The sequence below is a fragment of the Pteropus vampyrus genome, unplaced genomic scaffold (assembly GCF_000151845.1).
Source record: "Pteropus vampyrus isolate Shadow unplaced genomic scaffold, Pvam_2.0 Scaffold368, whole genome shotgun sequence".
NCBI lineage: Eukaryota > Metazoa > Chordata > Mammalia > Chiroptera > Pteropodidae > Pteropus > Pteropus vampyrus.
This window is the reverse complement of record NW_011889149.1, coordinates 678,159-705,530: the sequence shown is the minus strand read 5'-3', so window position 1 is coordinate 705,530 and position 27,372 is coordinate 678,159. Positions and strand designations below refer to the sequence as shown.

At 50.8% G+C, this 27,372-nt stretch overlaps 2 protein-coding genes across 2 annotated transcripts in view; one reads left to right on the top strand and one right to left on the bottom strand.

Moving 5' to 3' along the window:
* Positions 1–11,083, top strand: part of ABHD2 (abhydrolase domain containing 2) — a 63,267-nt gene extending 52,184 nt beyond the window's left edge. Inside the window, exons 9-11 of the mRNA XM_011379664.2 lie at positions 2,250–2,319; positions 3,196–3,280; positions 5,231–11,083. Coding sequence (XP_011377966.1) covers positions 2,250–2,319; positions 3,196–3,280; positions 5,231–5,427 — 352 coding nt within the window. The 3' untranslated portion in view covers positions 5,428–11,083. The remainder of the gene's footprint in view (positions 1–2,249; positions 2,320–3,195; positions 3,281–5,230) is intronic.
* Positions 11,084–15,010: 3,927 nt separating this feature from the next.
* RLBP1 (retinaldehyde binding protein 1) overlaps positions 15,011–27,372 on the bottom strand; it is a 15,854-nt gene continuing 3,492 nt past the window's right edge. The window contains exons 3-9 of the mRNA XM_023522964.1: positions 21,451–21,547; positions 21,061–21,189; positions 19,656–19,860; positions 18,049–18,227; positions 16,632–16,790; positions 15,597–15,707; positions 15,011–15,260 (exon numbers count right to left, since the gene is read on the bottom strand). Of these exons, the coding sequence (XP_023378732.1) occupies positions 15,102–15,260; positions 15,597–15,707; positions 16,632–16,790; positions 18,049–18,227; positions 19,656–19,860; positions 21,061–21,189; positions 21,451–21,462 (954 nt within the window). The 5' untranslated portion in view covers positions 21,463–21,547 and the 3' untranslated portion in view covers positions 15,011–15,101. The remainder of the gene's footprint in view (positions 15,261–15,596; positions 15,708–16,631; positions 16,791–18,048; positions 18,228–19,655; positions 19,861–21,060; positions 21,190–21,450; positions 21,548–27,372) is intronic.

The following is a 27,372-nucleotide window of genomic DNA, read 5'->3' as shown; positions in this document are numbered from 1 at the left end:
TTTTTTAATCAAAAATTTTTTCAACTTTATTGAGGTAATTGACCAATAAAACTGTAAGGTATTTTAAGTGTAGAAACGTGATGGCTTGTTTGGTTTTTCATCTGCTGCTTATTCTCTGTTTGCTTTTGTGTCTTATTGTAGACAAGCTCTTTTTGGAGACCATGTAAGGAAACCCCAGAGCCTGGAGGACTCGGACTTGAGCCGCCTCTACACGGCCACGTCCCTGATGCAGATCGATGACAACGTGATGAGGTGTGTCCACTCTCAGGGACCGGGGCCAGGAGGGAGGCTGCAAGCCAGTGCGGCCCAGTACGAGGGTTTTGCCCTGCTCACTGCAGTATTAAGGGTTTTTTTTTTTTTCTTTAAATAAGTGTCCAGTATTTAAAAAACAGAAGATTTCACAGAAAATTGCAAGTTTCTAGATCCTCTTGGAAAATAAGAAGAGGATCTGCCCACTCGTTCTGCATCCCCACATCGCATAACCAAACGTGAACTGGGGCCGGGGGCGCACACGCCCTGGTCGTTTACGTCCTCACCCTGCCTGTGTACTCGACGCCGGGCAGGGATCAGGAGCCACATGACCTGCATTTGCAGTGGAGTAGAAGGAAAAGGAAATCATTTTTGTACCTATCTGTGTCTCCATCAAAAGTAAAAAAACAAAAAATAGACCAAGAGGGCTGTGTGTTGCCAGTAAAATGGCCCGAGCCTCTTTGGGGACATGAAGACTCTCCTCTGGGTGTAGCACACAAACTCCGTCCACCTCACTCCTTTACCCGCCCCCAGCCCGGCCCCTCCGGGCCCCTGAGATTGAGACCCTGACAGTGTCCTCTTTCCCCCGTACCATTAGTTTCTGATTGAAATTAGTCTTAGATGGAAAAGGTAAAGTCGATCTCTGACCTCATTATTCTCCTTTTGAAAAGTCACCCTTTTATTTAATGATCATCTGATGCCTTTAGGCATGGTTTAAAGCAAGCTAGCGTTCATCCAGTATATAGGCAGATACTGACCTGAAAGCATGGGATCTGTACTTGTCCTCCTTATGGGCTCTTGGTACCCTTCTTACACCGACTAACCTTGAAAGTTACCTGTTAACAGTTACTCAAAGGAAATAGAAACTAGGAAGTTGTCACTATATTCAGAAGGTGAGAATGAATTTTATCCACCCTCACTTCAGATGTATGTGCAACTTTATTGTGGTCTCTAATGAGAAAAAACAAAACTATTTCAACTTCCCATTTATCTTCTGAATTTTTTGAATCCTAAATAAAAATGGTCTTCAACTCTCCCTAAAGCTCTTCCGTTCTAATAATGCTGGGTAGCAGCAGTTTTCATCATGTTCACCAGTTTGTGAGGGTGGCTCCTCACAAACCCGTCTCTGGTGACCCTGGAAGACTGGGAGGGCTTTTCTGGCCCACTGGGTTTGCAAAGGGAACTGATTTCATGAAGACAGATGTCCTGGAGATGATCTTGGCACATGGTCTTCTCCCTAAGGAGCCCTGATAGTCCAGCTCTAGCTTTCTGGGTCCTTCCCAGGCAGAGTTGTATCTGGAGCCTGGTGGCAGATCCATAGCTTTGGGGGAGACGGGAGAGCTTGATGACTCTAGTCAGAAAAGAAAACCCAGGGGCCATAATTCGCGTCAGGAAGAAATTCGGTTCTCAGAGAGCCTCTGGCCTGGGGTTGACTCAGCCTGCTGGTCTCAGAGCTCCAGGCTGACCTGTGCCAGGCTGCTTAGAGCACGGGGTGGAACCACACCAAAGGTTTTGTTAAATGTTAGCTTATCTCTGACTGCTGCTCCACGGGTGACTGTGAATCCCCCATTTCTATTACTCGATACATATTTGACTCCAATTCACAGTGGTCCAGGCTGCTCTGCCAGGAAAAAGTCTGTTATAAAGCAAGTTCTAATAAATGCCTTTGAATTTCAATATTCTTAGTGTTTACAGTGACGTCTGGCTTTATACCACCTTGAAAGATGTAACATGTGCCAGTAATTACTAAAGATAACACTAACTCGGTAATTACTCTGGGCCGGCACGAATGTTATAAATCTCACAGTGCCACTAAGGAAGATCCTGTCCTTAGCCCCATTTTAAAGAAGAGAAGCTCAGAGAGGTTAAACCCTTGGACTAAGTATATTCTACTAATACGACAAGTTAGTGTGGGAACTGGAGCAGAAATAAAATCAACTCAGCATTCCGATCTTATGACAAGTATTGTTGTGTTATTTTTCTTTGTGTGTGTGTCTCAGGAAGTTTCATGGCTATAACTCCCTGAAGGAGTATTACGAGGAAGAAAGCTGCATGAGGTACCTGCACAGGGTAAGTGCCATCACCGACTCCGAGGGAGCAGCATCTCAGAATTAGTGTCACTCCATCCAGCTTCACACTGCATCTAACAAGCACCCCTGTTAAACTTCCCTGCTGGAAGCTCAGCCAGAATCTGGCTCTCAGCGCTCCAGTTGTTGACTTGGGTTTATTATTGAAGCAAACCCTGTCCCTCTGTGACCTCCATGTGTTAATCCCAGAGCTGCCCCTTTGCGCAGCGCAGAACACAGATCTGCTCCTGTGTTTGTGTAAAGGCCCTTAAAATTGCCGCAACGCCCATTTTTTTTCCCCGTCGTCTTCCTTTGACGGTGTAGTCCTGCCTGGTTCCTGCCATCGTTCCACACGGGAGATCACGTAGCTTTCTTACTGCAACCCCGCCAGGATTTTCCCGATGTCCACCAGCCTGCTCCTCTTTTCTACCTTCAGCCTCTTCTTGAAAGGCTCCTTTGTCTAGAAGGAAGCACACTCCGTTTTTTCTCGCTGCAATATAAACTGAATGAGTATGCATGTAACTCTGCAAAGTCATTTTTCTGACACGTATGGCTGATCTGAAACGCTGAAGATCATCAGAAGTATTGTGCCAGCGAGCACCTTAGAGCTTTCACCCTCCTGGTGCTGTCAGAGCACGTGGGTCACCAAGGACGTCGGGAGCTTTGCTCCTGCACACGCCTGCCAGGGCTGTAGTCGCAGCAGCAGCTAGAAATCGTGCCACTGCCAGGGAATCCAAGGCGTTTTTAACTCACCTGTTCAGCAAACTGGGCAGTGGCCTGCTTCCCTTCACTTCAGAGTCACGTCCGATAGATTTGAGCCGTGAATCAGTGGGGTCTGAAGGGAATTGGTCATTTAATCTTTTTCATTTTCTTGTTTCAGATTTATGTGCCTCTCATGCTGGTTAATGCAGCTGATGACCCCTTGGTGCATGAAAGTCTTCTAACCATTCCAAAATCTCTTTCAGGTAAGTGTTTTTCCTGCTGCTCCCTCAACCACTTAGCGGAAGGTGACAGAAGTTACCGTGGCAGAATTACTGCCACAGTAAGTTGTTACCTTCACCACGCTGTCACCTCCCATCAGTGTTCTTATTCAGTGTAGCCTGATAGTCTTGGGGCTGTGATGGGACCTGGGCAGAGCCTTACTGTGTCCTCTCCTGGTGCAAGAGTCAGGCCCATCATTTATATCCGTAACAAGAGCGGTTTGCCGGGTCCCCTGGTGTTCTGTGAAATTATTGTCTCATGAAAATGGTTCCATTAAGTCTGAGAGTTTGACTTTAAAAGATACTTAAACTTAAGGCTTGACCTGAAAACCACCAAAAAACAAAAAAGCCAGTTCTACCTCTCGTGACAGTCAGCCTCTCCATCTGCTTTGAGGATAAAAATATAAGCAACCGAAAAAGCAAAGACTGTTGCTCGTGGGAATGTGATTGCGCTTCCGGCCAGTGCAGTCTCCATCCACACCGAATAGGAGCTAAAGGAGGAACTAGAAAGAGGGTAGCAGAAGGACACCCTTGGGAATTCCAAAGTTGCTTTGCACTGAAATTCAGATCCCTAGGACCTCATCTCCACCCTCCATGTTTCCTCTGTAAATATTCTATGTTGACCACAGGGAAGAGGGATGCTTCTGGTTCTCTTATAACCCCCAAGCTAGAAGAATAAATAATCCAGCAAACAGGACCCTCGCCCAGCCACCAGAGAGCTCTCGGGCACCGCTCAGAGTAGATGCTGGTGTGCAGCGGGTGTGTGATGTGATACGAGCTCTCTCCCGTCAGCCCCCTGCACAGAAGTAGCCCGCTCCGCCTCGTGGGCAGCAGACAGAGAAGGCAGCAGCGTCTGCTTTCTTCCGTGCATCTAAAGTAATAGCCACAGCTCTACTGCTGCCACACAGAAATGCATGCAATAGCGACCGGAAGGAGAAGAATAACGAGGGTCAGACAAGTAAAGAGCCCTGGAGAGCCACAAGTGTGCATGCCAGGAAGCGCCTCATAGGCCCGGAGTAGCCAGCAAGGGGCCCCTGTCTGTTATTCCCCCTGGGAAGACAGCCACTCCCTGCAGTACCTGCTTGTCCTGGCCGCCCACTTTGTACCATCTGCAGTAATGGCCTTTACTAGCCCGTGTGCAACTAACCTAACTCATGAGGACAAGTCCAGGTTAGTCATTCTCAGGATGGCCTTTCAGCATGTGAGAACTTGGGCATCTTTTAACACCACTGGCAGCTTTGTGTTTCAGTCTTAAAAGATACAGGTCTGTAATGAAAAAATCATCGACTTCGTTGAGTTCACATTGCTCTCCAGTAAATGCCAGTATAAATGCGACACCTCCCTGAGAGCCCGCCCCCGCCCCCGCCCCCAGGACTCCCCCACCCCGTGCAGCATGGGCACTGTCCGGAGTCTGGCAGAGGTACAGAATCTCTGCCCCTTCCCCAGGCCTGTGAAAGCAGGATGTTGTGCATTTCGAGGGACAGCCGGAGATTGGATGTGCAAAGTTGGGAAGCCCTTGGCTCTACAGTCGAATCACTCGGAGCTTTGGCAGCACCAGTGCCGGGTCCTTCCTGTCCCACCCACCACCCCTCACAGAGATTTCTGAGGTAGTTGGTCTGGGTGCTGCGCAGAGATCTTTACAAACCCCATGTATTCTCGTATGCAGCCATGCTGGAGAATCACTTAAGCTTCTGAGGATCTTATAAGCTGGTGCCCGCTCTACTCCAAAGCCCACTAGACCCCACTCTCTTGCCTGCCCCACCAGCCTCCCGCCCACTCTGGCGAACGAGGCAGGGTGAGTAGAGGTGAGATGCCCACGTGGGTGACCTTCACCTGCAGGGACAGCCTGGGCCGCCCTGGCCAGCTCACTGTCGCATCTGCCGCCATGGAGCTAACCCAAGGAGAGTGACTCATTCAGCTGCCTTTCTCCTGCAGAGAAACGGGAGAACGTCATGTTTGTGCTGCCTCTGCACGGGGGCCACCTGGGCTTCTTTGAGGGCTCCGTGCTGTTCCCCGAGCCCCTGACGTGGATGGATAAGCTGGTGGTGGAGTACGCCAATGCCATTTGCCAGTGGGAACGCAACAAGTCACAGTGCTCCGACACGGAGCTGGTGGAGGCCGACCTGGAGTGAGGCCTCCTGGGCTCTGGCACAGTCCAGCTGCCCTCCTCTGGAACTCACGTGCCTCGCTGGCTGCTTCAGGTGTCCCCTCTCCCTCAGTGACCTGGATCTGACCTCACACTATCAGCGGGGGGGCCACCGACAGGCACACCTCTCTTGGAGTGGTTGGCTGTCCCTGGGAGCTCCAGGCTATTTTTGTGCTTAGTTACTGGTTTTCTCCTTTACGTTGTTGGCCGTGGTGACAAGCGTTGTTGGCCGTGGTGACAAGCGGTGGGCTTCTCACCCTCCTGTCACTTTCAGCAGCATCATGATTGCTTTGAAGCCAACGACATCTAGTTTCCCTATTAACATGTGTCTGAACAGCAGTTTTGCTTTGCCAATCAAAAGGCTTTTCCCCCAAAACAGTGAAGGATGTCCGTTATTTCATGGTGGTCGCATGTTTCCTTACATAGGCTCGGAAAAAAGATCAGCAACCTAGGCCCACTGCTGGAGATGCAGCTCAGCTCAGGAGCCTAGGGCCCTGGGAGCCAGGCTGCAGTGTGGCCTCTTACGTGGCAAAGAAAATTCCCCTGGGTCACAACCAAGTTTCTCCCTCACTGTCTCCTAAGACAGTTTCCCTGCTCTTGGCTGGTGACAAGAGTTAACCTGGGCGCTTATGGAAAATCCAGCCTCCCCGGTCCCTCCCCTTGGAGAAGCTCATTCAGTGGGTCTGGGGAGGGGCCTGGGTTTTTGAGTTTTGACAGGTGACCCCTATGGTTCTCAGACCCTGGCAAGTTTGGGGAACACTGTTCTGAAAGGCTTCTAAATTAGAGACATCTCGGTAACTCATTTTATCGAAATTCATAGTCCCAGATGTCACAGAACTCCCGGGGCCTCCGAAACAGCAAGGCCTGTCGTGTGCAGCTGGCCCTGTGTGACAGCAGCGTGATGTCTTGGAAAGGGCCTGGGCTGGGAGTGAAGAGTTTGGGCTGCGCCCGACTCTGCTTCTCACAAGCTACATGACCCTGGAAAAGTCCCTTTGAGCTTGAGTTTCTTCACCTGTAAAAAGGGGAGCTTGGACCAGGTAGATTGCCGAGGGAACTGCCAGTTCTGAAGTTCAATGACAAACTCAGTTTACTGAGGTTTGAGAGAACGTCCCTCCAGGGGAGCTTGGGAGCTGTTCTCCCCGTTTAAGCCCCTGGATGTCTTCATTTGCCTTCCCTTCCTCCCACCCCCCAATTTCACATAAAGAGATTTTTCGTTTTTTCTTTTTCTATTAAGCACTCAATTGTAATTTTATTTTTTTAACCCAGATCTCTAACTCTGGCTTTGATACCAAACAATTCAAAAGTTGGATCTGAGTTTGAATGAAGATCTTTCCAACTGAAGAGGGTGTCATTTTGAAACCAGACTTTTAGTTTAATAGCCCTATATTTGCAGTGTGTTGGAGAGGTCTTTCTGAAGTGTGTCTTCTCAAGTGAAAATGTCCCTCTAGATTTCAAGTACTCTTCTCCGATCCTGTGGTACTTGAATATCTAAAAACTCTGCACTTTGAAAAATCGGCAGTTGTTATCCAGAACTATGAGTAAAATTGCTGGATATGTTTTAAAATTTTTCCCTGCTTCATCTCCCTTGCTCTGGGATAGACAGGAATAGGAAAAGTGGGTCTGCGTGGATGTTTCGGGGGGTAGAGGGAGTCGCCTGGGGGCCAAACGTCATGGCCACAGGTGGGCGTAGGTTGGGCATCGGTCCAAGTGAATGTGACAGTAATGTCTATATAACCTGAAGAACTTGTTTTCTGACAATCAGCAGATTATCCTAACTCATCAAAAGCAGCCATTATCTCAAAAGACAGAGAGTCCCGCGGCCCCAGCTCCGCTCTGGTTTACACATACACTGAATTCGCCCTGGTGACTTTCCCCTGACTCGTCACTTTCCCAGAGCATTTCTTCACCGTGTTCTTGGAGCACACGATGGCACTTTAGCATCTGCCCCTCGGCGGGGAGCTTCGTCCCTCTCCTTTGTTACTTTCCCCTCCGCCCGCAACCACAGCTGTGATCTAGAAGTCGTATTTCCTTCTACGCCCTGCATGTCACAAGACGTTTTTGCGAAAGTAGGTAAACGAAGCAATAATTTAACGGGGTTTGTGGGACCATCCCAGGAAGCAAGAGGCTCCTTTTCATTTGCCTTGGGCCACATCCCTTGACCTGTTCTGACAAAGTAGAGGCCAGGTGCCAGCTCCATCCAGGAGGAGAAGAGACAGTTCCGTTGTCACACATATACACACACACACACAGGGCGGGGACCCAGGAGCCTGGGAGACTCATCCCAGAGCAGTCCTGGTGGCCCCATGGGGAGGGGCCGGGTTTGGGGGCATCGCCTTTATTGTCACACAACGGGGATTTACCCCACAGGACTCTGGGGGCCGGGTCCCAGCTGAAATCTTTTTAGCGTGACTCTGAATGGCACTTACATTCCATTTTGGCTCCCATGAAATCCACTGAAGCCCTTTGTTCTAGCGTCAGGCTCTCAGGCACGGAAATGAGAATGTGACTGTGGCTGTCTCACAGGGAAATTCTTGTTTGTCCCTGAATGAGAGCACAGAGGCATTGAATTTACAGAAATGCAAACTCGCCCAATAAACAAGGGAGCCACATCTTCTATGTAGGTCAGCTTTTTCCTGCCTCTAGCTTTTCTTGCTCTTCTTCCTAAAGTCATTCATTTCTGATGATAATATGAGTGTTCTTCTTGCTATTAAGGTCCTATTTGGGCTAAAACTAGGCTGAATGTTCAGAGAGCATTTGAATGCTATATTTCAAAATCAGATTAAGGATTTAAGTTACATAGACCTAGACAATTCTATTGCAGGAATAACACATTAAAAACCAAGAAGGGAGGAAAGCACCTCCATGTCTCCTGGTTGTACTCCCTACTTCCTAAATAATTTGACGCCACCGGTAAATAACCTATTCCAGTCAAATTAGGGTTCTCTTAAAAATGGTGTTGAATCTCCTTGATGTGTTTACGTTAGAAGGGACTTTAAAAGACTTGAAGAAAACCTCTTATCTTCCTGCTGTGAGTTTGCACCAGTGATTTCCAGAGCAGAATGGAAGCAGAAAGTCATTCGTTGTCACTGTATTCTCGAAACCTCTCTGCAGCATTTAAGACTTATAGGGGACCGTATGAGAGACTGTAAGAGTGGACATAGACCTGGGAGGGGAGTGTTTCTTTTTTGACGTGGTGGTGTGGAGCCGGGGTCCAGGGGACCTGGGTTCTTGTCCCAGCCATCTCTAATTCACATTGGATGGTGGGCAGTCACTTCGCCTCTCGGAACCACTTCATCTGTCTCCACGTCGTTCGCTCGAACGTCGCCGCTTGCCTTGTACAGCCCTCGCAGGTGGAAACTGAGTTGCTCAGGCCCCAGGCTCACCTGCAGGGAACTTGGAGAGGAGCGACTGCATTAAGCCTTTGCTTCTAAAGACCTTTGACGTTGCCAAAGCCTTGTGTCTTTGGCTCCTCTTCAGAGTCTCCACCGTCATCTCAATGTCCTTGCTGTTCCAAGGGCGGTCGTGTGACTGACACAGGTGCACCATTGACACGAGGCGAATACCCCCATCTTTCCGTGTGACTCGGGCAGAGCGCTGAGAGCTCCCAGGGCAGACATCCTTCCAGCTCAGGCTTTCATTCTGAAACCATCGTCTTAATTAAAGCCGAGCTCTCTGGGTAGCTGAGCATATTCTCCTGGCTTCTGAATGAGAGCTCTCTTTGTCACCGGGGGACTTGAGATCATTTCACCAGCTCCAGGGAAACAAAGCATGTGTTCTTGTTTGTGTTCGCCGGGCGAGCGGATGTCTGAGATGTGAGAGGCTTTTTTCTTCCTGTGACATCGATTCTGGCTTAGAGCTGAAGGAGAGATCACTGAAACATCATGTTGGGTTCAAAAGAACTCGGATCTTTGTCTTTTAGGCAGGACAGTAGAGTTATTAAGAAGCCTTTCTCTGCAGCATCCACCCACAGTATCATCTGGAATCACTTTCTTTGCCCAGAAAGCCTTAACTTGCCTCTGGGATGGTGTTACCACAATATCATGGCATTAGAATTCAAAATCTTCTGAGGAAGTTTGAAGTGAAGCCACAGTGAAACCAGAGAATTTCTCCATGTGGCCTGTATGCTTTTTGTTACGTTAGGCACCCCTACCCCTCCACAACGTGAGGGACCCAGAACCCGCCAAACATCTCATCTCTGACGCCTTTCTTCCTTGTTGGCCTCACTCTGTTGTTCAAAGCTACTTTGAATCACTTGGATGTTTCCAAAAGCCTTGAAAAGTGGTCTGTCTGTGGCATTTAGAAGCCGAGCCATCGAGGGAAAGATTTTCTTCCACCTCTGTTATCTAAGCAGAGGGAAGTCCCCCCTCTTCATAGAGTAGGATTGCTTTTGCCAAATTGTATTCGAAGCTAATGCGGGGAGGGGAGGAGTGGCCCCTGCTTCCGGATGCTGTAGTCTGGGCATCTCTGCGAAGCGGCCCTTGGAAGCAGACCGCGGAGGCCAGCTCGCCAGCCATTCCCAGACTCCCGACAGTGGACAGCTGCCCTCTTGGAAGGATCAGCCCCCCACGCCCAAGTTTTCTGAGCTGTTTTTCCTAGCATGTAGGTGGGCAAAGCTTCCATGTATCCAGCTGTAATCAATAAGCTGAAGTTAATTTCTAACTGGTGGATTAAGTCTTTTTAACTCGATTCCTGTCAATCGATAATGAAACCTACAACCTGCCTTCTCCCCGACCTGGTCCCCATTAGCCAAGAAATCTATTATTGCCATAAGTTGGGGACAGGCAGCGATACCATTCGTCTCAACATGCATTCTTCTTCCAGACCACCCATGTCGAGCAGCCAACAATCCCCTACAATAATTGCCCTCTCGGCCCTAGGGCCGGCCACTTTCCCGCTAGGCTGTTTGTGTGGGTGGACCGAGTTCCTGGGTGTAGGAGTTGGGTTTTGTTTGCTTTTTCGTTTGGCATCATTACTTTCCCTAAAGCACAAGCCCATTAGAACCCTGTCACCTCTCCATGCCAGTTCCGGATGATCTGGGTCCCTCCCACTGCCTCAGGAAGACCTTCACTGTACCTGAGCTTCTGATTTCTGCCACTGCGGCTGCCTTAGTGACACCAGGGGTGAGGGGAGAGGGGTGGGGAGCCCGTTTGCATCTCCCCTTTTCCTGGTTAGACTCCGGTCAACCACCACGTTCTTCTGTTGGCAGATCTGCTTCCAGATTGGTTTTTGAGAACCATCACTTTCACATTTTTAATTTTTGTTGTTTTATTTTTTTTTTTCATTTGGGTTTTCTGAAACTTAAAATGCTGCCCTGAAAATAATGTATTTTTGCGTTTGTGTTCTGAGAGCCTCCATGCTGCTGGATTTGGGGGGAGAAACACAGGATCCTCCAGCACTGAGGTGTTTAAGATTTGCAACTAGCAATGCAATTTTTTCTAATAAATATGAGGATATTTACCTTTATTAAGAAATTATACTAAACAATGGTGTCCTAGATCATTTTATGTTCTCATGTTACTTTTGATCCTATTTTGATTCTATGTGGTGGTAAGCAAAGATCATTACAGACAAAAACTGTCATTTTGTTATCTTTGATTCAATGGAATTTCTTTACTTAAAAAAAATAAAAGACTAAAAATGGGGCATGGCTGTGTGTCCTTTGTGTAGTGGGGATTTCGTGTCTGAAAGGATTCTTCCTGTGTTTTCACCAAAGCAAAGTTCTCGTCACGATTGATTTTTAACCCAGCCTTGCAAACAAATCCCAAAGAAATGAGCAGCCAACAGGTATCTTTACTAGCCCATCCTCTCCAGGCAAGAAAAACAAGGCCTGAAATAAGTGAAATATCAGCATTTTAATCTATAAAGAGAACCATGTAGACAGAACGTAAGGTGGGATATAAATGGTGGTTGCCATGGATGATTCATATGCTTTTCTAACAGTGTTCTTTGAACAGCCTGAGTGAACATTATCTAAATTAAGATTATATTGGGCTGGCTGAGTGATGGCAGTGTTTTCTTCTCCTTGGTATCTGTCTGAATCCAAGCTAAGGGCATCCCACGGCCAGGCACTGGGCCAGCCAGGAGAGTTATATTCATGCTCCCTCAACCCAAGAGCCTGCACTCAGGCCATGCGGAACCTTTGACAAGCTAGGTGGGGTGGAGTGGGGAGTGTTGGTTTTGGAGGATGTGCATTAACATGACCCAAGAACGCCGTTACATCCCTCTCCGGTAAGTAGCTTCTCCCTACTTCCGATTCCCCATGAAAAAGCCAGATTCTTTTGATCCAAGAAAACCACCTTGCAAAGAATACCGCCTACGAAAAGCACCCCCTGGAAGAGATGTCAGGTCCAGGGTGTTAGGTTGATGCCCGAAGATTGCCAATGTGGCCGGCACACAGCTGCGCCTCTCCTGGGGCAGCCCTATAGGTTGGTTCTCGGTGACATTTACCTACAATCACTCGCTGTCCCGATGGTGCTAATATATTTTTTGTTATACTTTTCGTTAACAGGCCCCTCAGCTGTAGCCTTATAGGGAGTAACTTGCCCATGGTAAGGACCAAACACCTACCTGGACGGCCCTCTGTAGATAAGACAACCTCCCTCCTCATTGCTCTCTTGGGTAATGTCCCCTAGAGGGGCTTACGTGTATCTGAGTGGTTGGAAAGTCGTGACGGGCAGGTTGGCCTTGAACTGCTGAATCTCGCCCCTCCTCGTGGCTGCGTGTGCCAGAACTGCTTTTTGACTCAACGCTTTCTACCTCATTTGGAATCACTCCAGCATCTCTACTGAAGACTATTTGGTTTCCTCCTGGGAGTTATTTCCTCCTGTATCTGATGATATTGGTGAAATTGGCCTGGAATAAGTGTCGTTCTAATTTCATTGTTCCTCTTCCCCTTCCTACCTACACTTGCTCTATCCCGGGTGGGGGTCGGGGTGGGGGGTGGAATTTGAGACCAACTGTGAGTAACAACTGAAGGGACCTGAAGTCAGCGTTGCTGTGTCAGTTGCTAGCTACTTCCTAGCTCTTTGACCTTGAGCAAGATTTAACCTCGCGTTTTTGTTTTTTACCTGTAATATGGGAATATTTTTAAGAATGCCTTTCTGGATATTGAGAGATTCTGCATCACTAGCAAGCTCCCAAGTGGGGTGGACACCACCCTCCTGGGACCACACTTTGAGTGGTGAGGCTCCCAGGTAACCGGTGAGCTACCCGACCCAGCATGCCAAGTGTCCTCAGCAGCAGCATCATGCCTGCCACCGAAAGAGTGACAAAAGATGGTCCAATTCACCCATAACTGATCCTTCAGCTCTTTCCCTGGCTAGCTGGAGACCCGGGCATTCCAGAAAGACTTGTCCGGGCCACCCTCCAGCGTCCCTTAGGTGAACTTGAGGCCCCGAGTAGCGGCCAGTCTCATTCAGAGGCCCTCTGAAGCTGGTGGCCCCTTTCCCTCCTGAGACCTCCACCCACCCCTGAACAAATTGCCTCCATCTGCTAACAGAAAATATTCCCCGAAGTTCCATGTGAGGCCGGCAGGAATGCGTCACTATGACTTCCCAATTCTCGCTGTGTTCACATTACTTGGACGTGGCACAAACCCTGCCTCACCCCGATGTCTTTGGAAAGGAGGCTGTTCTGGGCAGCAGGTGGTTGTCATTGAAGTTAAACTCTGTTGTCCCCCCCTTCCCATATTTGGTGGCTTTCAAAAGAATGTTTTATTGTCCCTCTTCCTCGCATCGATGTGGCGGTGGTGGCCACTCGTAAGAATCCGGCAGGTAGGCAGCTGGGACTTTGTGAGGCTAAGTAGATCAGATTTTAACATTCACATCCATGGTCTTGGGACACAGTCTCCCGAAGGTGGCACCACCTTCCTGGGCAAGGTCTGGCCCAGCCTGCCCACCTCTCTCTCCTGCTCCCCTTGACTCTGAGCATGGAGGGGCAGTACCGGAGAAAGGCCAGCAGAGGGCGGTGCCAGCTCACAGTCAGAGTAGACTCCCCAGGTCCCAATCTTCTAGCTTCTGCCTCAGAAAGCCCCTGGGCTTTCTCGTCAAAGCCAGGCCTTCTTAGCTCCAGATGTTCTGGGAGATCCCTCTCGATGAGGCTGCCGAGCCTTCTTCAACCAGCACAGTTCCATGTAAGATCTGATTTGAAAAAGTAGAGCCTCAACTTTTAAAGGGTTTGAAGAATGATTTAGAAGAAAGACTCACTGGTCAGCCACCCACAAAAATTTGCTGTGATTCCTCCTCCAGATCTGAAGTCCTATGTAAATATCATTTATGATCATGGATTGTTGACTATGAATGTTATAAAGAGGGAGGTTACTTGGGTGATGAGCGTACACTGCTAACCTAGAAACAAAAGAAAGAATGTAAGAAATACATGCAGGTACACGTCCATTCACATATATGTGTACAGATACATAGCCATGCTGGAAAACAAGAAAGAGAACTCAGTGGACCAGAGAAATTCCTGAAGAAATAAAAGCAGAAGGCACTGGATGGAACCCACAGCCCAGGAAACAGCTAAAGATCCTGTTCCAAAAGGTAGATGTAGCACAAAAGGGTGCTTCATGCCCACAAAAAGTGGGGCGACTCCCCAGGCAAGAGCAGAGAGGTCTTGGGTACCTCAGTAGGAGTGGCCAAGCCATTTGACCCCTATCCAGCACCGCTAGCCAGACAACAGAACCAGTGTCTGCCAGAGGAAGATCCCGAGAGACCTGTCAGTGCCTGTCAGCCCCGTGCCCGGAAGAAGCCAGCCCTCCCTCCCCCAAGAGCAGTGTGCTCAGCAAACAGTGGCCTCGAACCGGAGGTCTAAGAGACAAAAATGAGCACACACTCAAAAATCACCAAACACTTGAGGAATACCAACTCCGCACAAGGAAAAGCATTTGTATTTGTCAAAATGCGCAGAGCTGGAGAATGGATGTTCGTCCCTGTGAAGTGCCCGAGACTGAACACTGAGAAGGGCTTTCGCCTTGAGGCTCGAGAGAGTGCTCAGAGGAAATGCCACCTGTAAAACTTCCGCTGAGGCCAGGGGCCTGGGGCAGAGAGCTTTTGGTGGGGAGGCCCCGCAGACAGAAGGAGGGGGCGCAACTGCCACCCTGGAAGGAGGTCAAGGTCCATCACTGCACACATCAGACTGCCCCTGACTGAGGGGGCCAGGCCACCCCAAAGTGGAGCTGCTTCAGACCTGCCTCCACCCCGGAATTCCATGTGGAAAAACCCCTCACCGGCCTACCGGCTGCCAAGGTTACTATGCTTGCCAGATCCCCTCTTCTGTTATTGGGGGGGAGGGGGGAGGTGCCGAGACTTTTAAACGAGCCTCCTTGCCCGTTTTCACAGACCCTAAAACTCTTAGGAAGGAAGTCACTGAGAAGCTTCATCAGTCTTTGAAACAACTTCACACAAGTCACTGTGCTAAAGCTTCAGAGGCAGTAGGAATATAACTGCCCCCCAATTCTTCTTGTTCAGGGGAATTCTCCCTGCTTTATTGCCCCCAAACTTGGGAGGAGGGTCAACACCTGAGCTCACCCAAGCTTAGGGGGAGGTTCAAGGGAACCACAGTCACCCCAGGCAGCCTTTTTCCCAGCCTCCTGGGTCCAGGACAGCTGAGGAGAGGCCCAAGGATGCTAACTAACTGTGGGTCAGATGGCAGGAGGTATCCTCAGAAGGCGGTGTTCTCAGCTTGGGTCCGGGGGCCAAAGAGCTGCTCGGCCACGACCTTGCCGTCATACTTGGGCAGGGTGCCCCCAAAGTCGGTGGGCAGGATGTCCTTGTCGATCTCCTGGAAGAAGCTGGAGAGGTCATCTCCATGGACAAAGACCTGCAGGAAAGCAGGGGAGGCGGAGCTGAGCAGGGGGCGCCCTAAGGATGAAGGACGGACGGGAGGAGAGGGACCAGAGGACAAAGACACAGCGTGCCATCTCTGCCTGGTGGCGTCCTTCTCCACAGCCCTCCCTACTGTGCTGTCTGTGAGATCCGCTCAGTTCAGAACTATGGTAAGAGTCTGGGAAGGGCTCAGATGGGGTACCCCACCTTCATCCCTCTTGTCTCATGAGCCCTTTTCTGCTACAGCCCCATTCGCTCAATTCACTCACTCACTCACTCAGTGCCCAGCGGATCACTGAGCACCGTCTTCCCTGCGTGGCCATGCACTCACCCTCTGGAGCAGCTTGCTCTTCAAGAAGGGCTTGACCACATTGTAGGTCGTGGTGAAGTACCACGGCTGGTGGATGAAGTGGATGGCTTTGAAGCGGGCTGGGAAGGAATCCTGCAGTGACAGAGAGCACACCCCCCACCCCCCGCAGTCCCAATGGCTGCAGAGGTTTTCACTCTCTGCCCCCACTGCCTCTCCCCATGGAACAAGGACAGACTTGTCTCATCACACAGTTGTCCCAGAGGACAGCCCACTGAAGCTTCCATCCCCAGGACACCAACTGGGGAGCCCTGGCTTCACTGTGGCTTCAAACTGTGGGAGGAAGCCCCAGACACCATGCAGCCCAGCCTGCTGGCCCCATAAAAGCTTGCTAGTAGGTAGAGTGAAGTAAAAAATTAAACGGTAGCCTCGCTTGGTTTTTACATGACGTGAGTTTTTTAAATCCACTTGCATGCTGAGTGGATCGCAAACTATTATGGACCACAGGGACACCACTGTCATGCCTCATTGTCCCTTAACCCTTTCCATGGCTCTCACCTGCCCCCTTTCCTTTCCCAGGTACACATAAAGCGGATTTAAGGTGAGCTCTAAGAAAGGACTCTAACTCATCAGTATTTATAGGAGTGAGTGGTCAGGGGCATTACTGATATCTTTTCTCAGGATAAATTCACATTTCAAGAGAGGCAACGAGACATGTGGACAGAGAACTGGATTCCAGGTCAGAAGTCTGGCCTCTGTCTCAAGGTCAGTTTTGTGACCTTGAGAATTCACTCAAATCTCTGAGGCTTGGTTTCCAGGTTTGTAAAATGAGAAGATGCTTTCAAAGAGTAAGTGAATTAATGAATGTGAATAGTTGGCAGTCTGTTGATCACCGGGCAAGTGTTTGTGGTTGTCATCACTCTTCATGGCCCTAGGTATTCATTCGCCTTCTCAGGTCCCTGCCAGCACCGTTAAACCAGGAGGCTGGGCCCAGCCTCCCAGCCTCCCAGCCTCCCAGCCCGTGTGCAGCTCCTGCAGGACAGGATGCAGAGGCCTCACCTGGAGCATGTCCACCATCTTCCTGAGATCAGCAGCCCGAAGCCCAGCAGCCTGCTGCATGGTGAAACCCTTGAAGTTCTCAATGATGCAGAAGCCGTTTATCTGAGTTTCCTCGTTCTCCAGTAGCTTCTCCAGGATGAAACAATACGCCTGCAAGATCTTGGGCACAGAGTGAACCAGCTGTAAGACGCAACCCACAAAGATCAAGGTCCTAAGGGGAGAGCTAACTGGTACATCTTTTGCCAGAGGTAATTTGTCACAGGCTTTGAGCTGGGATGTTCCCCCTCTGTGAATGTATCCCAAGAAAGTAACCTTGAAAGTCAGAGTGCTTATCCCTGTACCTTATAATAGTGGGACAACCTGAATGTCCAACAATAAGAGACTGGTGAAGTTATGGTCCATTCGTGCTGGAGCAGCTCAAAATGATATATAAGACAAATGATACAGGGAGATGCTGATGTGCGGTATATTGTAGAGTATAATCCCATTCGTATTTTTAAAAATGTATGCACACATGTACGTGTGTGCATATGTGTGTGTGAGTGTGTGTATGTTTCTAAGTCTCTAGAAAAAATGGATTCGTAGAAATCTCTGGCTGGTAGAATTGTGGATTAGTTTTAATTTGTGATATTTTTGGTGTTTTCTAAAATGAGAAGATTCCGCTTATGTAATAGGAAAACATACTCAAATTTCTTCCTTAACATATATATTTTATATATATATGCACATATGCACATGTAAGAAATGTGCATAATGTTTGTGAGGAAAGCTTTAAAATACTCCTGAAGGCTCAAAAGTAGGTTTGAAAAAGAGAAGCATTCCTGCTTGTAGACAGAACTAGGCACAGAGGAATCAGCTCTCATAAAGAGGCGAATTCTCCCCAAGTGTGTTACTTGCATTTAATGTCATCCCAACATGACTTCTAATATTTCTCCTGGAGCTAAAAAAGTTAATTCCAAAGTTCCCAGGGGAACGTCAACTTGCGAGCAGCCCTAGAAAGGCCCTGAAAAAGCAGAGCAGTGAGGGCGGACCGGGCCCTGACAGAAAGCCGTGTGCGAAGACGGCAGGCTGCTGAAAGGCTGGAACCCATGCTTCCCAGTACCTCCCGGCCCATGGTCCACTAATCCGTGTTCTCCGTGTCGCTCTCAGCTTTCAGCATTTGGCAGGGCCAACACCAGCTCTTGGCTCACAGCTGTCGTCCCCTACTTGGCAGGAACACCCGAGGGCAGCCATGTATTGGCCAGTGGGCCCCGCCAGCAAAGCTGCTGAGTTTTCCAGCTGCCCTGGCACATCCTAGACCCCTCAAAAGGAGCCTGATGGCATTGGCCGCCTCCCCTCCCCGAGACCTTGCCTTCTGGAGAGCCAGGAAGGAGAGCCCGATAGAGGCCCGGGCTGGGGGAGGTGAGCCCCCACTGACCTCGTCAAAGGTGACTTCTTCAGAGTCCCAGTTCTCGATGTTGAACAGCATGACCACTCGGCCATACTTGTCCCTACTGGAGAGGACGCCAGGGTAGCCAGCCTCGATGGTGCAGCGGACGGCCTCCAGGGATAGGCTGTCAAAGAGCTCCGGGTACTGTAGCCGGAAGTGCACGTAGCCTGGTGGAGGGAGAGCGGAGGGGCTCCCTCAGGGAGCCAGCCCGTCCTGGGGCGGCACATGGTGGCAGTCCAGAGACCTGTGTGTGCCCGGGCGAGCGGGATACTCCACCTTTCTGAGGCTAACATTGGCCCATCTCACCAAGTTGTCATGGTGATCAAACAAGGCTCTAGGTGTGAACATCAGTTGTAAACTGCACACGCATGAGGTGTGATCCTGACTCTGAGGACCACTAGTGCTTGTTCTTTTTTTCTCTCTCCCATGGGCAGAGGCACAGGTTTCTCAGCCGGGCACAGGGTGAGCTGAGTGGGGGTGGGGAGAAGAACCCCAAGATAAAATCTAAACCCCAAGCAGGACACAGAGGCCCTTCCGGATTTGGCGGCATGTCTACCACCTACTGACCCCATCCTTGCTGGTCCTGAATGGGTCCCTACCTCCCTGTGGCCGTCTCTGCCTCTAAGCCCTGGAGGGGCCAGGCCCAGGGAGATGTTCGGGAAGACGTGCCACAGGCACATGTGCCACGGGCACATCCCTCTGCCTATCGCTCATCCCCCGGATAACTCATTTCCTTCGGATTTTTCTTCAAAAGTTCCCTTTGCACCAGAGCCTTTACCTAAAACTTCGACCCCTCAGTCCTTTATATCTACCTCTTTTATTTGTCTTGTTATTCCTTTTTACTATCTAGCAGTCTTCATATTTTCGTGTGATCTGATTTATTATTTCCACTGTTAGAATATAAGGTCCACGAGGGCAGGCAGTTCTTCTCCGCTTCATTCTCTGCTGCATTCTTTGGCCTAAAACAGTGGCTGGCACAGCCTGGCAGTGAATTTGGGGAAGGAAAAGAGGCTCATTCGCCTGTAGAGAGCGGGCTCAGACACCCCTTTCCTCCAGCAGCACCAAGGACTTGATTGCTTGAGGAAACCTGTCTTCACCTGGCCAGCGGGGCCAAGGCACTTCTGCCCTGGAGGCTCCGTCCGGACTGGCACCATCTTCTTTCCATCCTGTATGAGCTTTAGGTACCTGCGGGGCCCCAGGCACCACATACCCACCTTCCCTGCGGCGCTGCAGAGCCAAAGCCTACCTCTGGGGCAGTGGAGGGGTGCAGGGTGGAGGGCAAACTCCTCTCCTCCTTGGGCACCCAGTTTGGTGGCTGAGTTCTATTAACTGAGTCCCAAGACTGGGAGAGAAGGGAAGGAAGCCAGATCTCTTGGAATCTGGTCCTGCCATATTCCTTCAATGTCACAGCTGAGCGGGACCTCAGAGGCCGTTCAGTCCCCACACCTACTTTACAGGTAAGGCGAGGAAGGTTCAGAGACCAGCGCAGGGCAGGGGTCGGGAGGGAAGCGGAGGTTGGATCTCCTCAGCGGCCGCATGCGGGTCGACACCAATCTCATGACCACCCCAGGGCCCTTTCTCCCGCGTGGCCTCACCTCTGAGCAGCTCGTAGGCGCGCCCCACGTGGAACTTCCGCGCGCGGATGAAGCGCAGGAAGAAGGCGCTGTCCCTCCCCTGCACCTTCTCGGCCACCGCGCGGGCCAGCTCCTGCCCGGAGGCTGCCTGCGCCTGCACCAGCTTCCGCAGCTCCCGTATCACCTCTTCCCGAGTCTCCTCCCTCTCGTTCAGCTCGTCCTTGGCCTGGAACAGAGTCGGGTGGACGCACAAAGTCGCAGGTAGGTGCTATGCGGTGAGGGACGCGCACAAGCGGCAAGACCAGTCCGGGGGCAGAGGGCGCTCGTCTGCCCACGGGGCAGCATCTGCACTGGCCGCGCCTCCGATGGCCAGTTACATTTGGAGAAAATTAGTTCCAACTGCCCAGCCCAGGTCGGGCTGCAGGAGTTAGCAACAGGTCTAAGTGTTTCTAAGCATAACAGCCTACACTTCCTGGCCCCTGGTTAGCACCCTTTAAATACATTGTGTTTTTCAGTCTTTGCCACGACCCATCACAGCGAGGTTGGGATTCTCCCCATTTCAGGGGTTCACAGAGTGAAGATATTCTTGCCCTCGTCACCCAGAAAGAAAGGGGTGGAGCCAATTAAAAGTCCTACTGAGGCTGGACTTTTAATCTCTGGGCTGGGCTGTCTCCCAGGCTTAATTCTGATCTTTTCCAAAACAAAGATACCCAGCAGGTGGGCAGCCCGCCTCTGCCCCAGGGCCTGAGGCTGGAGAACTCAGCAAGCTGCCAGCAGCTCTCTCCTAGGATGGCATGAGCGGGGAAGGCAGAGGAGGAGGAGTCAGGTTTGGGGAAGCTCAGGGCGCCTTTCGCTTGAGAAGCCCAGGGAAGCGGAGAGGGAAGCCAGGAGCCCGGGCTCAGCTCAGCCCCAAAACAGGTCTGCCAACCTCGACAGAGCGCTGTCTGTTGATCTCTGAGCTCGTCCAACAAGTTCCTTTCATGAGTTCAGAAGGCAAGAAGCAGAGAGAGAAAGCAGTTTGCTCAGGGTCACACAGCAAGCTGGAAGTAGCTCTGATTCTCGAAATCAGGCCTCTTGCCTGTTCATTAGAGGCAGCAATTGGATCCCTGTCCTGCAGGGTCACTTGCAAACCAATGTTCTAGATATCAGAGTCTAGGATGATCCCTGGTCCAGAGGCCCCAAGTCCCAGCACTGGTTTCAGGGAACCCTGTGGGTGCTGTAGTTTGGGATCAGTCTGGCCTGGATGTCTGGTCTGCCCAGTTGCTGCCATGGCCCTGACCATGGTGCTCCTAGAACAGGCCAGTCCATTAGGCCCAGAATGACCTGGAGAGCTGGGGCTGGACCCTTTCCACAGAAGACAGGATGCGGCTAATATCCCCACCTCGTTGCTCCCTAGCCTCCCCCTCCCCACAGCCAGCCACCTCACCTTCTGCAGAGTGTGTGGGGGCAGCTCAGTGCACTGGCCGAAGACAGGCCCGTGGTCCTTGGTTGTAAGCCGCTCCAGCTGGGCACGGAGCTCCTGTTCTTCTTCAGGGACCATGCGGAAGCTGCCCACCTGGGCAGAGAGCCGTCGGGGAGAAGCAGCAACAGGCTCTCATCAGCCTGGGCAAGCCAGGCAGATGGGCCCGCTGAGACCCTAAACTTGTGCTTTTGCCCAAGGTCACTGTTAAGGCTCCTCCCTTTGGATGGGGTCAGGGACCACACAGGGTTGTAGGGATGAGTGCCCATATGTGTGAGCCAACCAGATAACTAAGAAGCAGGGAGGGAGAGAGGGAAAGGGGGAAGGCGGATGGAGGCGAGACCCAGGGATGCTCACCCCCGCTGACATGCTGCCTCTAGAAGCCCGATTCCTCTGCCTCGGAGAAAGAAAGACCCCGTTTCCACGGTCCAGGCGTCTTCAGGCAGCCTCCTCCCTAGGAGAGGAAGTCAGGGCTGCAGTGGATGGAGAAACTCTTCTGGTATTTTCTCAGAACAATAGATTTCAAACTCGAGGGCATCAGAAGCACCTGGGGTATTTGCTGGAAATGCCACCGGTAATTCTGACTCAGGAGGTCTGAACTGGACCCCAGAAGCTGCACTTTAAAGCAGCACCCCCCAGTGGCTCAGAAGAAGAGAATTTTCAGGCTACAGTTGGGAAACACCCCTTTGAGGAGGAGTACACACACACATAACCCGAACCTCGGTTCTTAAGATGAGTTGGCCCAGCCAGGAAAAGACTAGGGGTGGCCTCCATTCTCAGTTACACAATCTGCAGGATAAGGCACTCCGTCCTCCATCTGTGGCCCTCCTTCTCCGGCCCAAAGAGGGCCCTCAAAAACTCCCCAGTGTAGTGGATGATCCCTTCCCAGTGCTTTGATTCTCAGGAGGGGTGATGACTAGTTACATAATCATAATACTGGGTGTGTGTTCTGTGCTTTGTGATGCACTAAGTATTTTCAAATCCATTAGCTCAGAGTCTGGGCCGGCATTATTATTCCCATTTCACATAGGAGGAAACAGCCCAGGAGAATAAGTGAGTTGTCCCAGGTCACACCTCCAGAAATAGCCAGGGATCAGGACTCCAGTGTCCAAGCTGTGACTTTCTGTCAGCACCGAGAAGTAGCCTGTTGTGGCAAAAGTCAGACCTGGGTTCAAATTCTGTCTTTCACTTTACGAGCTATGTGATTTAACCTGGGTCTGGGTTATCACCTGTGGAAGGGAGATGGGAGGGTTATGGAGATTAATTAAATACTATACACAGAAGCAGTGCCGGCCACCACAACAAACTCATCCTTGGCCCACATGATACCCTGATGACCTGCTGAGTCTTGGGGACAGCTTTCCTGTTTCAAGATTTTTTCTCTGCCACCTCAACATCCCCAGTGCCTTTAAGGAGCCGTCACCACCCTGCTTCTTCTGCCTCTGACCAGGTTCCCACTGGTCAGTTCTGTTACGTAGTCACGGTCGGTAAGTGGCAGAGGTGGGACTTGACCCGTTATCTGTCTGCCACCAAGACTGCTCTGACACCTACAGCCAAGACCTGTCCAGGCAAACTTTCTAGGAGAGCTAGTGTCGCAGAAAACCCAAAAGGTCAGTGATACCTGGGTTTGAATCAGCCTTTGTCATTTGCCACCTGCGTGACCTTAAGCAAGTTATTTAACCTTCCCGGGCCTCAGTTTACTCATCTGAAAATTGGGGCTAATCCCTACACCTACCCCAGAGAGCTGTGCTGAAGAGCACAGGATTTCTGTAAGGGGCCCAGCGTGGTGTTTTGCTCTGACATGTAGTACCACTTCCTTTCCTTAGCATCATACCGATCATTACCCCAGCTTGACAGAGAGACTTGGGGGGGGTGGGGGTGGCGGTCCCAGGGAATATCTGAGGGTCTCCCATTTTCTGCTTCTCCCACTCCACAGCCCCAGCCAGGGCAAGGGTGTTTTGGGGGCTGTCGCCCACCAACAGGAGCCAGATCTAAGCCCTCTCTCTGGCAAGGAGATTTCCAGATATGTGGACACGGAGACGGACAGACGAAAGTGCTGCTGCTCTCGCGTGAGTTTTGCTGGAACAGGAATGGAGAGGCGGACAGAACTGCTCCCAGAGCTCAGACAGGAGGGAGAGCGGCTGGACAGCCCCAGCCAGTTACGCAGATCGGCAGGACAAAGTCCCGGCTCTTGGAAATGGGAGGTTACGTCAGTACAGCGACTTTTTAAAAACAGGCCATTCTGTTAACTTTGACTTTTTAAAGTACTGATTTATGAGCCGTATACACTGAAAAAATACCTACCCTTCACTCCACATCAAGGCCGTTCCCTGCTGTCTAGAGATGCCAGATAAAATACACTATGCCCAATGACATGTGAATTTCAGATGAACAACAAATACTTTTTAAAATATAAGTACGTCCCAAATATTGCACGGAACATATAGTTCAATAAGTATTTGCGATTCATCTGAAATTCATATTTCAATTCACATGCACATCTAATTCACATTTATTTGCCAACTGCCTTCAGGTTGGTCTGGCCCACCCTGGACAGTGGCCAATTGGCTTCAGTTCTACGGGCACCTGGGATGTGGTCTCCCCATCCCCAATGGCTCACCCCACACCTGGGCTCTCTGGTACTGACTTACCTGTCAGGCCAGCAGCTCCTCTTTGGGGACACCTGGTGCCTGCCTCCCTCGGGAGCCCTGGAGGTCACCTCCACGGGAGGCGTGGTCCAGTCAGCAGGCTGGGATTAATGTGTCACAAGAAACTTCTCATGGCCCCGGTTTCCGTGAAGTCAGACCCATAGGAGGCCCAGATTGGGGCGAGCAAAGCGCCAGCGGGGAGAGGGGACCCGCCTGGGCCTGGCTGAAGCCGCCTCAAAGCCGTCCTTTGTGTGGTCTGCTCCCGAGTTCCCGCTCAGCCATGTGGAAGCCAGGCTGTGGGGGTGGACCTAGGCCAGCCCCATTCCCTCCTCCCTGCCCTCCCTCTCATCGCAGGGGCTCTGAGGGAGCACACCCCAGGGTAAGACATGCAGGCGGCAGAGGGAAATTTTAAATGTGATCGCCAATGCAATGGCAGCTGTGGCGTTCCCAGGCCTATCACCCTCTCCTCCAGCCCAGCAGGGCCTGGGGAGGCAGTTGTCACCTCTACCTTGAGTGGGGCCAACTGAGAAATGTAACTGGTTAGGCTGAGCGGGGAGAGGACAAGACAGGCTGACCTGCCTTCAAGGCGGTATGGTGTGGTGGTAGGAGCCTGCTCTGACTGCCCGCTTTAAAGTCCTAGCTCCAGCACCTTCTAGCTGTGAGAAGTGACTTCAGCACTCAGTGACTCAGTTTTCTCCTCTGAGAAATAGGGATAATTAGTGGACAGGCTCATGGCTTTAGTGAGAGTAAAATGAAGTCCGGTGCTTAGCTTTAGCGCCTGACACTTAGCAAGTGTAAACGTGTGTCAATGCTGGCGCTTACTCCAGACACAGAGTCAGTAGGCTCCTGGTCCCACTTTCTGTATAGCAGGAGTCTGCCCTGCAGTCCCTTAGCAGGGCTTTCCGGTCTCTGCTTTGGTATTCCCCCTGGGGGTGGGGGTGGCTTTCCTTCAGCATATTCTCTCTCTAGGATTCCAAGGGCAGGGAGCTCCCTGCTTCCACTACTGGACAGTTCTCTGTGTTTTAAAACACATCCTTGGTCTGAGCCCCAAGTAGCCTTGAATAATGTCACCCTCCATGCTGGCTTTGCCTCCTGGAGGTGCCCAAGACAGGTTCAAGCTCCTGTGCACAGCACGACCTCCAGAGTTCATCCCCAGAAGTTCTGGTTTTCGACCCCTCCCGACTCGGATAGGTTTGCGATCACTTCACCCTTCCATGCCCTCTCCAGTCACCGTGGGCTTTGTGAGAGCATCACGGAAGTGTAGTGCCCTGGAACCAGAACCTGACCCCCATCTGGCTCTTTGGACCCCTTCCTCTGGAGCACATCGAGGTGCTTGCGACTTGAGTAACCTCGAGCCCTTTGCTCCTCCTTCTCTGGGCACCCGCTGTGTCGGCCTTGGCTCTTGGGCCATTTCCCTCCCAGGTCTTCTCTAGAGCTGGGGGAGCCCTCATCTCCATCATTCAGCTCCCCGCCCTGGCAGCTTAATCCTGCGCTGTCAATCCAGAAGCCGCTAGCCACATGCAGCCTTTCAGCACTTGAAAAGGGGGAATGCGTCCAAAGTGCTGAATTGTACATTTTATTTGATTTTAACCAACTTAAATTTAAATTTAAAAACTGATACTAGATGCAGTTATTGGAAGACTTTTACGTATGTATGGAACAATTTAGCTGTATGATTCTACTTTCTCAACTGTAAATTTTATGATCAAGGATTTCTGGTGAAAATTTAGTCCAAAGTGAGATACGCATTAACTATAAAATACCTACTGGATTTCGAAGACTTAGTATAAAGAAAAGAGTGTAAAATTTATCATTAATGATTTTTATTTAGCTTAATGATCTGAAATGATATATTGGGTTAGAAATAGATTAGCATTAATTTCACTCGTTTCTTTTTACTTTTCTGTAACGTGGTTATTAGAAAATTAAATTTTTTCTAATTTTAGTTTAACAGCTCCCATTATATTTCTAACGGACCGGGCTGGTCTAAACCTTGCTGCTCCTTGAAGTGTGGCCCACAGACCGAGAGCAGCAGAATGGTCTTCCCAGACCATTCGTCGGAAATGCAGAGTCTCAGGCCCTTCCTCAGACAGGCTAAATCAGAACCTGCAGCTTCGCAGGGCCTCCGTGTGCTTCGTACGGATCTAAGAGCTCTCTGTCCCGGAGAGGTTCTGGCCCTCCCCTCCTTCTGCCTGCCCCTGACTTCTCACTGCTCATCAGCTCTGAGGATGGTGGCGGAGTAGATTGAGGGTGCCCCCTGCCCACCATCCTGTTCCTCTTCTGGGCACTGGTGGCCCAGCTGGGGATGGGGAAGCAGAGGAAGGAGGACAGAGAGGGAGGGTCCCCTGATCTGATTCTCGTCCTGGCCCTGACGACCAGAAGCCATTGGCCCTCTCAGGTGTCAGTTGCTACACCTGTAAAATGGTGTTATGGGCTTAACTGTGTTCTCCCCAAATTCATGTACTAATGTCCTATCCCCTAGTACCTTAGAATGTGACTGTATTTGGTGATAGGGTCTTTAAAAAGGTAATGAAGTAATTTAATTTAGGTCATCAGGGTGAGCCCTAATCCAATATGATTGGTGTCCTTATAAGAATGGAGTAGAGCACAGACACGCACAGAGGGAAGGCCATGTGAAGGCACAAGAAGACGCCACCTGCAAGCCAAGGAGAGAGGCCTCAGAAGACACCAGCCCCGCTGACCCCTTGATCTTGCATTTCCAGCCTGCAGAATTGTGAGGAAATGAATTTCTGTCATTTAAGCCACTCATTCTGCAGTACTTATTTTTGATAGCTTGAGCAAATATAGGTGGGATATTGGATTTTTTTTTCCCCAGGTACTTCATCGGGTGTGAGGCTCATGGGAGATAATGGCGGTAGGCTGGGTAGGGGAGCCACGGAAGCCCCAGGAGAGGCTCTAGCAGAGCTGGGTGATGGACTCTGTCACGAAGAACATTCCTATTCCTGTACAGCAGAAACACATTTGAGTTAATGGCACAGCCTTGACCGGAGTGGGCTGCACAGAGCTTTGCAAGGCGCTTGCAGGCCACGAGGCCCTTTTTAGGGAGCAGAGCTTTCTTCGGCATTATCTTCTGCTCACAGCCCTTCTCCTGCCTCTGCCCTGCCCTTCCCCCTCCCAAGAGTCACGTCCATGCCTGGCTCCTCCAGCTGGAACAATGGTGCTACTGTGTCAGGGGAGACGCTGCCCTCGTTGGCCTGGACACCTGTGCTGGCCACATTGGCAGACATCCGTGGGCTCTCAGGCTCTCTCTGCCAGGCTGGGGATAGGGAGGGAGGGGCCTTGCATTTGCTGTGCCCCCCATTCTGTACTGTGGCAGGTGCCCTACCAGCATTATCTAGTCCTTCCAGGTGTGAGGCAGAGAGTATAATCCCCCTTTTTACAGAATAGGAAATTGAGAGAGGAAAGGACCTGTCTGAAGCCACAAAGCTAGTAAGGAGTGGAGACCGGGTCACTCTAAAGCACTGTCATCATTCAACACACAAGGCTGCCCCGCCTCTTGCAAAAATGAGAGCCACACAGGTGTGACTGCCCAGGGAAGTCACACCTGCCCCTGGCTCCCGGGGAAGGAAGGTGATGTCGCCTCACTTTCCTGGGAGCAGCCCCAGGGGGC